This window comes from Platalea leucorodia (assembly GCF_965183815.1).
Source record: "Platalea leucorodia genome assembly, contig: HAP1_HAP1_SCAFFOLD_310, whole genome shotgun sequence".
Lineage (NCBI taxonomy): Eukaryota > Metazoa > Chordata > Aves > Pelecaniformes > Threskiornithidae > Platalea > Platalea leucorodia.
In genome coordinates this window covers 49,466-62,474 of record NW_028121265.1, presented here as the reverse complement: position 1 = coordinate 62,474, position 13,009 = coordinate 49,466, and the positions used below count along the sequence as shown (strand labels likewise).

The window sequence follows — 13,009 nt, the reverse complement described above, 5'->3', positions numbered from 1 at the left end:
CCGGGCCGCGGGGAGGGGGAGCCGGGCTCGCTCGGGTCCGCTCTGTGGCAGCGCTTCCCTTTTCGCTCCTCGCTGACGGGGCCGCGCCGGGCTGCGGTGCTGCCGCGGGGGAGAGGCCCTCCTGGCAGCGCTTGCTCCAGCGAGTTCTGCTCCGAGACCGTTAACGGCCCCGGAGAACGTTGGGGGCAAAAGGCGCTCCCTGGGGAATCCGGGAGAGAAGGAGCGCGAGGAAACGGGCCCCGACCCCAGAGTGTTGGCTGGGGGGGGTATGGGGACGCTGGGGCAAGACGGGTAGGACCGCAGTGACAGCAGAGAAGGTCCGTTGCACAGGGAAGCCAACTGAACAGCTAGAGCTTTCTACTAAAAGCTCAAACTTGACTGCCACTGGAGCCAGAGTTCCCAATCTAGTACGAAAACCAAACAGAGAGAGATGGCATTATTGACTTTTTCTCCCTGGTTTGCAGCACGAATGGGACAGACTGCAAGCAGTTAGAGAAAAAATGGTACGGGAGAGAAAACTTCAAATTTACAGGACAACGTACTCTGTGAATTGAGCTTTATTTCATGAGCTCATGAAGAAATACAACAAACAAACATGACAAACAGGGCTCGGTCCCCTTTGCCCAGACTAGTCTATTACATGAATTCACTTATTCACCACTCAGGTCATGAGGTTTCATAACTTACAACCTGTAACACTTAACTCGTGCACTTAGGAGAAGACAAAAAAAAAAAAAAAAAAAAAACCAAAAAGACAGAATTGGTTCCGTAGTGAGAGTGCTCATCCTTCCTCCTCCATCACGGTGCGAGCATCTCCTGTATCCCACCGGGAAGCACAAAAGACTCGGCAGTCCAGCTACTGCTTGATCTGCTTCAAAGGCTTTTTGGGTAAGCTGATGTTTTATACCTTCCAGCTTTGAAGTCTGGTCTATGCCATTTCCAAAAGTCTGACAATACTGCCAGACAAAGATGATGGCTGCAGGAGACAGCCAGCTGCAAGTCTAACGCTTAACTGCTCCCAGTCCAACACTGGATGTTGTGGCCAGCGTCTCCCATGGCACCTAGAAAACCAACGAGACAAAGTGACTGCTGTGCCCGGAAGCAGCCACCTGCTCGCAAACAATGCGACAGCTCAAAAATAACTGCCGCTGTGGCTTGGTGTCGCACCTTGCCTTTCACACTCACCAGGGGTCGACATCCTGCTACGCGTGCAATTTCAAGAGTTGTTTCACGCCTTCAAAACACAGCATTAACAGGTCATATAGGCACCAACAATAGAACTATTCCTTCCATCCCTGGGCGCAGACCAACTTCCTATGGTTCTCCACTTGCCATCTCCCTTTGGTGTCCGGCTCCCTGCTGTGCATCTGCAGCAAAATAAAACAAAGTCAGCTACATGTTGACAAATACTCTAACAAACAGTAAACCATCCCCAGGCTGACTTCTTCACTCCACTAACCTTGTCTATCTGTGCTTTGTGCTCCAATCTGCCATGCTGAGTCAGTTACATCAGCAGGCTCAAGAAAGAGAGACAGCAATACCCATAAAAAGTATACACCCGTCCCTCCTCTTTCTTCCATCCCAGTAGCCACATCCTGGATTCGCCCGGTCCCCCAGCAGGCTCACACTGCTCTGCGTGCCTCCCGTGCTGCACCGCTGGGGTCAATGGCTGCATGAGGTGCCCACTCGTATAGTCGGTCCGTCTCCGATGTCTCGGGAACGGCAGCCTTCAATGCTGGGCCTGTGTCAGGAAAATGCAGAGAGGCACACAGACGTTATATACTGCTTTCTGAGAGAGAGCTGGCCATGCAAAACAGAGTAAAAATCCCATCGACCTACATACTCTGGCAACAGAGAGACCCCAAAAGCACAAAACCCAAGCAACTGACCTCACCCCCACCACAGCCCCCAGTGCTGTCCACTCACCTTTGCCATCGCACTTCACTTGACCATCTTGCTTAGCCTAGACCTATTACTTTAACTGCAAGAATAGGTCAGACCACACACCAACACAAAAGTTAAGAGTTACTGTCAGCTGACTCAAATATAAGGGGAAACAGAGCTGAAAAAAATCATGCCTGCAAATGCCAAAAGAGGTATGGGTAGCACGTGACTGTGGCTGGCATAATGACAGGCTTTTCCTTTATGGGTAAATCACTCATAAATGACTCCATGAACTGCAGCACAGAGAACCTCTCTGTGGACAGCATTCTCAAATGAGAGTGTTGACATTAACGGGATATGAGACTGGGCTGCTGGAAGCTGCTTGCACACAGAATGCTACTGTTAGATAACACTGCGCTAAAAAGTCTTAAGCCACAGCTGCATAGGAGTTACAAGAGGCCTGAGTGCAGACAGATGCTGAAGACGACGAGATCGGCACCGCCATCTAAATTGAGATTGGCTGAAGGTGATGCAGGCTGAGCTATTAAAAACTAGCTACAGAAGTATGTGCTACTTCAGGTGGTGGGACGGTTCTGTCAGGTCAGTCTGACTTGGGCACCCAGTTCTAATGCCCGTCGAGTGCTATCTGTGATATCCCTCATAGCCTCAAACGTACTGACCACGTTTCGCATGTCCAAGGCCCCCCCCAGGTGATGAAAATCAAATGGACCAAATAAGGACTCTGCTTCATCACCTTGGCACCTGAAGGACGCTCCTTCCTCTGCTGATGGTCAACACAGATGTCCTTATGCCATTTCTCAAATGCGGGTCAGTCCTTGGGCACCTGTACTGCTAAAGGAAACAAATGATTACGCTTTGATAGCCTGCTCCATCCTCCTCTCGTTCTTTAAGAAATCTAAAGAATGCTACTGTCCCGATCGCTACAGAACAGAAGTTTGTGCAGGAGATGACTGAGCCCATCTCCATAAATGGAAGACTCCTGCTACAACTCCGCTTTGCCTTTTGGTGACAGTGCCCGCTGTCAGTGTGCCCCAAACCCTTTCATGAGTCACCTGGAAAACCAGATACAAGTAGTTCAAAGTGTCTGGCAAATCAGGTATGACCTGAAAGCATAGGTGTACCCCATCTCATCCCCAAAACAGTCAGAGCGCTGTCTTCTCCCACACAAAACAGAACAAAAACCTTACCCTCTGACACACTCTGAAAGGGATTAGTGTACCCACATAATCTATGCTCAAATACTGGACTTCCTCAGGGTACAGCCCCACAAAGACGAGAGGAAGCCCAACACTGCCTCCCTGGATGCTCCAGAACTCCGAGTGCTCTGCTCCCCTCTCCACCACTCCCATCATGGAAATGCAGTGGTAAGGATACCTGGCAAAAAAGAGGAACGAAAGCCATGTGGACTGGGAGGTCAAAGGAAGACCAGACCTTACCTGCAAGAATAAACAAAAGAACCCCGCTCAAAAAATTTCAAACAAAACCAAGAAAAGATGAAAAAACCCAGAACCTTCAAAAAGACAGGACACTGCACCAGGCAGCAACCAATACCACCCAGCGGATGAAGCCACAAGGACAAGAGGCCCTTCATGAAAACAGTGTGAGACACCTGAGCCTGATTACCTATGAGGCCCCTTACAAAATTAGGGAGCCTGTTGGCTGATGGAAAAACCCACGGTGGCAAGACGTGGTGACTCAAAGACCTCAAACAGACACCTTATGACTACAGAAACCGGTGCTAAAAAACACAATAGGTAAACAAGGACAAGAGAACATAACTGCCGTGAGTGATACTAGAGCAAACCTCATTGGACAGTTAAGGAAAGACAAAACTGTGATAATAGAAAAGGCCTGTGTGCCCAGAGACTATGATGAAGACAAGACCCCTAGCTGGAGAGCATTACGAGCACAAATAATATGCATCCTCTTCTCCAAGAAATCCGAAGAAACACAATGACAGAAGCCTGCACTGGAAATAAGTGCCTAGTCAATGCCTCTAAGTAGCAATGATAGTGACATATGGACAGATGGTGGAGGGATGGATGCAAAGATTAAGTCGGGGAATGAAGGAAAAGGCACAGAGGAGCAGAGACCTCAGAGTTCTGGGGGTGTATTTTAGTGTATACCTGAATGTACCTAATGCTTTCCGAGATGGGACTTGTCTGACATTTGACCCTGCACGCTGTGACGCAGAAGCCCGGACAGTTCACACTGCGTCTCTCATGCCTTTGTCGTACCTCCCGTCACCTGTGGAGAGATTAAACCAGAACAAACCTCAGCGAAACCCAAATCCAACTGCAAAACCCATCTGAGAAAGGCTGATGAACCCACCTCCCCTTCCCAACCATCCCCTGGTCCCAAAACTTTAGAAACCCTTTCTCTTCTCCTGAGCTTTCAGGGAAGGAAGCCCACTCCTTCCTGACAGCTCCTGCCCTGTATTTGCACCACCGAACTCCCCGTGTCAGCTGCTCCTTGGGAGCTGCTCTTCCAAGCTGTGCCCTGTGTTGTGCGAGCACCTCCTATCTTCCATCTTCCCACAGACTCCGGGCTCTGCTACAGACCCACAAAATAAGTGAAGTCCTGATGCTTATAATCTCTGAGGGGCCTGCTGCAAGCTGCAAAGGCTCTAGGGAGAACATGGTACTCTGTCGGTGATCGGGAAAGGTGATGAGCTGTTCCATACCCTGAAAGACACTATGCCTTATGTCCCTGCTGCTTTCTTGAAAAATGCTGAAAGCCCGTATACGGATGCAGACAAGATGTATGCATCTTAACCCCTGTTAGATTATCTCACCATCAGTCCTGCTAAGGAATGGTATCAACAACTTGCACAGTATGCAGCAAAACTGGTGAAAAAAAAACAAGGTTCCATCTTCAATAAAGTCAGGAAGTCCAGGAAAATACAAAGCACTTGGGGAAAAAAACAAAACCAAAACCATACCGTTAAACCACCTTGCCACCCCTGAACACCCAATACAAAATTACTGACCTGAAAAAAAACCCCAAAATTGCATACAAGTGTACTTTCTACAATATATGCTGCTGAACCTTGACTGGTCCTGAAGCCCTTACCTCCAACACCTCCGCTTCTCTCAGTATCAAAACACACCTACCCAAATAGCTTAGACAGCTCAAAAGCTGCAGCCAACTGAAGGAACAGCAGAGCACTGACACCAGAGAAGCCCAGGAGTGGAAGGAGCTCCCTGAGGAGAGGTTACAGCTCAGATATCCCGGGCCCTGCCCACCACCCTTCCTACATTCACCTGGGAAAGGGGACGGGCAAACCACCAGAAGGCATAAAGTGGCCAGAAGAGCAGCAGGAAGTTTGCTCATCTGCCTTAAGCTTAGAGCGTGGAAAGCACTGAACAGAGAAAGCAACCCTTACAGGAAACAAGGATGCCACAGGCAGTGAAGGCTGGGGTATGGGGACACTGTCAGGTTCAGGGACGCTGCATCTTGGGATGCAGAAGTCTTTGGACGAAAACCAGAGTTCTTCAATCAGACGTGAAACCAGCACCATGGACCGCGCAGCCATTTGGTGCAGCTCACAGGCTCGTGCTAAATGTGCGAGTCCATGCAGAAACGGTCACTGAGAGTGCCCAGGCACACTTTTGTGACAGAAAGGGGTAGTGCCTTGTGTGCGAGAGACACAGGAAGGAAAGCACCTGCGCCTCAGTCTCTGACAGCCACCCTCATACGAGGACACGTCACACACCAGCCAGACACCACCTCCTCAGCAACCAAGCACCGCTTGCAAGCCGTGTGGCAGCACCCTCTCCCAAGGCCCGGGTACCAACGAGCTGCCGCACAGCAGAGGTGGCCCCCAGCATCCACCCAGCTCCTACTCACTGGCCTCCCTTCCAGAGCGGACAGCTCAGAGCTGCTCCGCGTGCCTGGCTGTCTCCTCTTGCCCAGCTGCTGCTGCTGTTGGCACTTGGCCTGCTGGAGGAGGAGGCGTTGCACTTTTTCAAAAGCCTCCAGTCTTCCACCTGCACCTGCAAAAGCACAAGCACCATCTTACCATCTTTATCGCTATAAAGAGATGCTCCAGCTCAGGACTTGAATCCTTGGTGGAGTTTTCTTCCACAAACCAATAAAGCAAACATCAGGGACTGGACTTGGAAAGGAGGCTTAATGCTCCTGGAGCAGCTTGAGCTTCTTGATGTACTTTTTGAGATTTTGGCATGAGGATGCAAGCTGATTTAATGCAGAGCTTGAGTCTAAAGACAGCTTTGCCTGTCCATTTAAACAGCCAAGTCACTCCTTGGCAAAGAAATCTGCTACAAAAACGACATCAGTGTCCCACAGTTCTGAGCAGTTTGGAACTTCCCGGTGTGAACAAAGCATCTGGCCGTTTCTATTCCTCCTCTCCTCTTCCCTGAAGGGCAAGACTGTCAACACTGGAGGGAGGCTTAATGGCAAACTTTCTTCATTACTTTGTGACCTCTGGGGAACACCTTGGTCACCAGAAAAAACAGTTTTCTTTCTTGGTTCCACGTTTTGCCGGACCAAAGAAAAAGTTGAAGGCTGGAATCATGAATCCCTCAAGACGGAAACAGCTCTGGGGAAGGACGCGGCTTGACAGACGGGACAAACCAAGTTACTACAGAGACAGTAATAGCAAAGGGTAGTCCGGAACCCATGCACTACCACGGATCCATTCCTCCAAGAATTTGCAGGTAGGAGGAAAGAGAAACACCAAATGACACCTGTTGTTTGTGTGAGCGATAGGTGTCTGGTCTTTGCTCCTGTAAGGATGCAAAGCCTGCAGCAGAAGTGAGAAGGCAAGGCCATAGCCAGGTTTTATTCCAAGACAGCTCACGTAACAGTGAAATAATTTACGCAGCTCCCCCCTGGACACCAAATAATCCCGGAAAAGATACCGTTTGCCGAGATACGACCTTTGTGGGACTGCAAAGGTAGTGCAATTTGCACTGCCCTTAAACAGGCATGTAGACAAACTAGACAACCTAACTGCACGTTCTTAACAATCGTGAGTGCAGCTTCCAAAGACATACCAAAACCACAACAGTTCTCATCATTCTCTGAACACATGCCCAGGAGGATTTCATTGCCCAGACCTGCATAGACATTCTGGGAAAAAATGTGCATGCAGCACAACTGTATTAATCCAAGTGCTACGAAGATACGAAAAAGGTGTAAAGGTTACCGAACGTCCTCTGACTCTGCCCCGTAACAGCTCTCGCAGCGATCGGCATCCAAAGAATTTGGATCAAACACTTTTTCTTCTTCTTTCCCCAGCTCTAAGACAAAAGATGATTCAAAGTGATGAGGCACGTCTAGAAACACTGTCTTGTACTCTTGTTTTGTTCTATGCACAGTAACTGTTCTACACATGAACGCAGCGATTTTGTGTCGGAAGCTGCACATCCTGCACCCGAAGCCCACCTGAAATGGCACGCACAGAGCCTGTTGAGGCGTGGAAGTAAGACCAAGAAGCAGAGTAGTGTTTGTCATCTCAAGAACACCCTCCATAGAAAGAACTGGCTATCTGTAAGCCTTGCTGGAGCACCGATCAGATGTTACGTGCGTAAAGGCTTTGTTAAAACATTTTCTAAAGTAGACAAATCAGTAAATTGCAACTGATACAGGACACAAACAAAATTTTAAATAGCAGTCCACCGCAGTCAACGGTGCATAACGCATAATCCTGTCCCAAGACACGTAGGGACCATGGTTATCTCTTGCTGTGAAACAAGCTCAGAGTAGGAGTCTCCCGACTGGAAAACTGACAGCCAGTCCTCCAGGATGACAATGCTGAGAAGGCACACACGTTAACCACTGCCCACTAGAAATCTCCAAGGCATTTCTACCTTCTTCGTGACTTAACAATTCTGCCCACGTCTGTGCTGCATGTGTGTTGAATGCGCAGCCGCAGTATGGCTGGAGCACGAACTCGTGGAGTTTTATGTTCTCATGTGCAGAAGGCTGAAGAGTAACAGACTTGTAACAGAGGAGATGACAGCTGGTGACAGCTGAACCCCGCCAAAGGGCAGGAGAAGCCTACAGAAAACTCAAACAGGACTTTTGTTTTGTCAAGAACCAAAACAAATATCAAAGGTCTGCAAATTTTGGAGTTAGGAATAAGTGAGCCAAGGAATTTTGCGTCTAAAAGTTTGAAAACCATTAGCTCTTATAATAAGAGGCCCCCTTAAAAATCAAGCTGTTTCAACTCACAAATCCTGAAGGACAGGACCAAGTCCCCTGGGTTACAAAAGCCCTCCAAGGCTCACTATCTAGGCGCTGCTGCACTACCCTCTGTAAGCCTTGAAAAGATGGCTCCTTTGATAACTAATGATGGGGAAGGTGACAAGGTACATCGTCAGACACCGCTGAGGGGATAAAACGTTATCAGGGCCTTGTTTGTTGGAACTGGAAGGTATAACAGGTGGACAGAAGTGAGTATTAAAGATGCCTGTATTTCGTATTAGCCACAGAAAAAAAGAGATTTTAATTAGAAAGAATGAAATACGACTGAAAATTAATCATTAACCTTATTTCCTTAATCAAATACTTGATGGTAGTCACAATCAAGCAAACAAAAACTTTTAAGAAAATATACCCATTATTAAACAACTGTGCGAGGCTTTCTTTCTAAGGCTTACAACATTCAAAATAGTTGAAACTGCGCTTAAGAAGTCACTATTTAAAAAGCGGTATGGCTTTTCATCTTGTAATTACACTAAAAGGTAGCGTCAGGAAGAACACAGCTGAATAACTGCTATGCTTTGTCAAAGCCGTGACTGCCACCATTTGAACAAGAACACCTGGACACTACATGCAGTCTTTCAAGATACTGCAACCAGTAACAGCTTTTTAAATATAACCACTAGCTGCCTGTTGTCTCAGAGCCAGCACCCAGAGGTAACGCACACAGTTCAGACACTGTAAAGAAAACACAGTACATAAAACTCTACATGCAGGGTTTCTTGCTGTTAATGCGGTCCTCGACTTGCACGCAGATGTGATAGGTGAAACTGGAAAACTCTGTCCATGTTAAAAGGAAGGAAACGATAAGAACCACCGATAAAGAATTCAGTCGCTTATTGTCACTGAATGGAAACGAGTAAGATGACATCCAAGCACAGAATGCAGCCTACCATAGAAATCACTAAGCTATGAACTATTTCAACGTAACTATGATTAGGAAAAGCCTCCAGATACTACTCCATAAAATTTGGGTACGCTTTCCCAAATTTAAGGTCAATACTGCTATAGTTGCCATTTAAATAACCGACTGAACGTCAGTGTTACTAACAGAAACTGATAATCAGAGAGTTTAATGCAGATGGGCGGATACTTCTGATCTAACTTGTAACACGGGTGGTGGAAACCGAACTAGCCGCGTGCTTCTCCCAGACAGCAGAAGAAATTGCTTCTTCCCTGCAATGCATCTGATCTCTCTTAAAATGCCTCTTCTAGGTGAGACGGTTTGCTCCCTACGAGTTTCTCTTCCTCTCCATTGATTATATAAGGAGTCAGAGCAACCGGTTCAGACTGACTGATCCCAATGGACACTGGCAATACTAGCAAGGCAGGAGGCCTACACGTGTTAACAGAGAATTAGATACAGAAAAGCTGGTTTTGTCCCTGGACATTACGTTTGTAATGCCACAACCTCTGAATACAGAAAGGCTGCTCGCTGACACGATAGCAAGAACGCTATCACCCCATTCCCGTGACAACGGGAGACACTCTCGCACCTACCGATCGTTCAGCTCTTGCCTTGGTTTAGCCTTTCAACTTCAAGAACAGAAAAGTTAAATCTGAGTGATACAAATCAACAAATCTAGTTCGTGCTGACAGGCAGAACTATACTATCTCCCAGAAAAGGTAATACGCAGCTCACGTTTTGGAAGGGAAAAGTCAGGACGGTATTACCGTTGGATTGCGACACTTTGACAGAGTCGCTTCTGCTGTGTATCGAGGTACAACGATGAGTCAGAACGCGTAAAAACGGTAGAGGAGAAGTTTTGTGTAGCCAAGGACCACTTACTACAACTGGTAACCAATAAATCAGCTAAAATATGTTTATCAGGTATGCATTAACATTATATGCAAAGCAAACGTAGCAAGGTGCAAGTTTGGGCTTAAGGGTCGAGTCACCGGAGCCTTCCCCGGAGAGACGCTCTTTCCTCTAACCAGGTCGTCCCATTTGTCAGCCCACTGTCATTTAAAGACACAACCAAAGTCAAGCTTTGCTAGAACAGCTGCTTGATTTCTAGTCGCAAAAGACCAGGAACTCAGCAGCTTTATGCCTGAAATGCATCCACGAGTCCTTGTCGTAATTTCAGAGGGACTACGCAAAGATCTGCCTCACAAAAGTAGCGAGTATTAATAGGAGTTTGTCTGATCCGCCAGTTTAATAGATTGGCGTGCTATAAACTCTTCAAGAGCTTGTGGTGTTTAAATGCTCTTCAGCTGCCACTTGTTCCCGTGAATCTCAAAACAGGCATACAGGGATGGAAAGACTACGAGAGCATGCACCCAAGAAAGGCAGACTAGCATCTTACCGTGTCTCTCGGCCTCTGGAGTCACACGACTGCCAGCTTTATCCAAACGTCGTTTAAACAGATTGTGCTCTACATCCAGCTGCTGCTCTCCTGCTACATCCACGGCATCGATGCTCAAATCTGAAACCAGCGAGCAAGGAAAGTGGGCTATAAACACACATTTGTTATGGCCTGTGGCAGGCTGAGGAAGCACTCAACCAGTGAAAACACAGAATCTTTCAGCGAGGGGGATACCAGCGGGCCAAACTGGAAGAGCAGGTACGGTTGGGGCCAAATGACGTACAGGGAATAAAACGCACGTTGCAGCACCCTAAATGACCCTTCCAAATACAGGGTCTGGTTTGGTGTACAAGAAGGACTGTTTCCAACTGCCACAGAAAGCGTTACCCCGAAAGGTAATACACTCAAGGCAAAAGAACAAAACCAAACCCCTCAAAGCCCATAACCATTTTCAGGAGTTCACGAGTTAAGCTTAAAATCGGCTGAAAGCTGTCTCCTCCCTCTACCCCCTCACCCTTCCCCCTTCAACATCAGCACATTTCCTTGCGATCTCTTTTCACAAGGAGGATTGAGAAGGTCTGTGGTCTCGGCCTGGTATCGAAGCACCGTGATGCACTGGCTGGCTGGCTACATGCTCTCTTGTAAGACCGACAGCTTCTCTGCACAAAACAGCAGAGGCTTCCAGCCTCTCTGGCCTTCCCACGCCCTTTTAAATGTGAGGAAGGCAAAGACCAATAATATCTTGGGTGGTCAGAAGGAAGTCAGACTCACTACCTTTAGAGCCCAATGCACGACCCAAAGGAATTACTACAACAGAACAAGAGGCAGGGAAGATTGGCGGACAGTCGGGTAACGTGCACAGCAGTAATACCCAGCAAGACTTGCAAAATTTTCCATCGCTTTGTCCTGCAACTTTGTTTTCAATTTAGCTAAAAGGTAACCAGATTATTAACACGCATTCCGATTTTAAAAATTTTGGAGAAAGGTTACCACGTGGCATTGGCGTTACAGTCAGAATTTAAGTACCAAAGTCAAGGAAAAGTCGTGCCTCGTCAAGTAACTTCCAAACGAGACTCTCTCAAGTTTTTCGACAACAATACAGTCAAATCTTGAGTCCCAAGCGAACTCTGTGCCAGCTTTTTCGGTATTACTGAGCTCTCTGACAAAGTACACCACCACACAGAAATGCAAGTGGCGTTATATTGTAGCCTCATTTATAATCTAGAAAAATAACGCGGCCCGATCCGATTGGAAGCGCTGGTTTAAGCGCCCAGTGGGCCTGGCTGGAACCACCGCATAACCGCAAGGGATCAGCAGTTCCTCCCTGTCCGCGGCCCAAGCAGCAGCGCAGCACGCGGAAGCACCAGGCACACTGAGCCTCTCGGGCCCTCGGCAAGTATGAAAATTATTCCCAGCGTTCAGAAGTCTGACTCACAAGCACAAGGCGTGTGTGGAGAAATAACATCTAGATTGATCTTCAGTTTATCTCCCCTTGATTTGTCAACGTACAATTCCGGATGAACCTAGGAACAGAGGAAAAACAGAGAGTCCTGTTTCACTTGGCAGCAAACCAAAAGGCCTCTTTCCCTCGACTGCTCTGGCTCAGGAGCTGATTTTTAAGATGTGGGATTTGCCAGACACCTGAGCTGCTGCCTCCCACACCTTCCATGGTAGCTAAATGCTTGCCATTTGTGATACTTTTAAGACCAACAATAATTTGGGAATCTTAGAACTTGGGGTGGGGAAGGGGGTTCCTGCGCCTGCTTTCTTTTCTTTGGATTGCCTGCTTGTAGACAGCAGAGACAGCGAGAAGAGACTTTGAGACGCTCTCCTGCGACAGCGTTGCAGGAGGCCACAAGCCAACCTTTGCGCCAAGCGGCTTTCGGGGGAGGGCAGCCCGCTCCCATCGTCAGGACGACCAGCTCGGGGAAAGAGAAAAACCCAAACACAGCTGCTGCGGCGGCGGCAGCTGCTGCGTGGGGAGCCCGGAGGAGGCGGCGGAGCAGGCGGCGCCTCGGCGCGGGTGCGGAGGCACGGCGGGCCGCCACGGGCCGCCTCTCCGCCGGGGCACCGCGGGCAGCAGGCAGCACCGGGGGGCCGGCCCCCCCCCCCCCCGCCGCCGCTCACCTCCTTGGTGCGGTAGTACTGCAGCTCCGAGAAGAAAAGCAGCACCACGATCAGCCCGCTGACGAGAACCGCCGTCAGCCCCGCCGCTCGCGGCCGCCCGCCCGCCTCGCCTCAGCCCGCCCGCCGCCACCCCGAGCCGCTGCCTCCCGCCGCCGAGCGCCGGCCCGCAAGGTCCCCCCGGCCGGCCGCCGCCCCACGGCGAGGCCCGGGCCCCCCCGCCGGCCCCCGGCCGCCCTTACCCCGCCCGCTCACCAGCGCGGCCCCGCACGTCTTGCCCCGAAAGTCTTCCAGAGTCTCGGGGAAGGCACCGAACCGCTTCAGCCGCCACAGCGAGCCCATGGCGCCGCGCGGCCCGGAAGCAAACCCGCCTTCCGGGGCCGGGCCCGCACCGCCCCCGGAAGCCGGCCGAGGCGGCTGGCGGGGCCGGGGCTGCCGGTCGCCTC

The 13,009-nt window shown here is 49.5% G+C and overlaps 1 protein-coding gene across 21 annotated transcripts; it reads right to left on the bottom strand.

The window, feature by feature from the left end:
* Nucleotides 1-269: 269 nt before the first annotated feature.
* LOC309604027 (endoplasmic reticulum-Golgi intermediate compartment protein 3-like) lies at nucleotides 270-12,967 on the bottom strand. Of its 21 annotated transcripts, XM_082338931.1 has the most exons (9): nucleotides 12,819-12,962; nucleotides 11,875-11,962; nucleotides 10,440-10,586; nucleotides 5,755-5,900; nucleotides 2,639-2,736; nucleotides 1,627-1,741; nucleotides 1,186-1,367; nucleotides 908-1,061; nucleotides 270-404 (listed from the first exon to the last, which is right to left on the bottom strand). In XM_082338931.1, the coding sequence occupies exons 1-6, from the start codon at nucleotides 12,903-12,905 to the stop codon at nucleotides 1,663-1,665; spliced, it is 645 nt and encodes a 214-aa protein (XP_082195057.1). In that variant the 5' UTR covers nucleotides 12,906-12,962; the 3' UTR covers nucleotides 270-404; nucleotides 908-1,061; nucleotides 1,186-1,367; nucleotides 1,627-1,662. The 21 variants fall into 21 exon arrangements, with proteins under 21 accessions (XP_082195057.1, XP_082195046.1, XP_082195060.1 ...); XM_082338920.1 differs by lacking the exon at nucleotides 270-404 and having other exon boundaries at nucleotides 610-1,061; XM_082338934.1 differs by lacking the exon at nucleotides 270-404 and having other exon boundaries at nucleotides 610-1,061; nucleotides 2,639-2,733.
* Nucleotides 12,968-13,009: the final 42 nt, after the last annotated feature.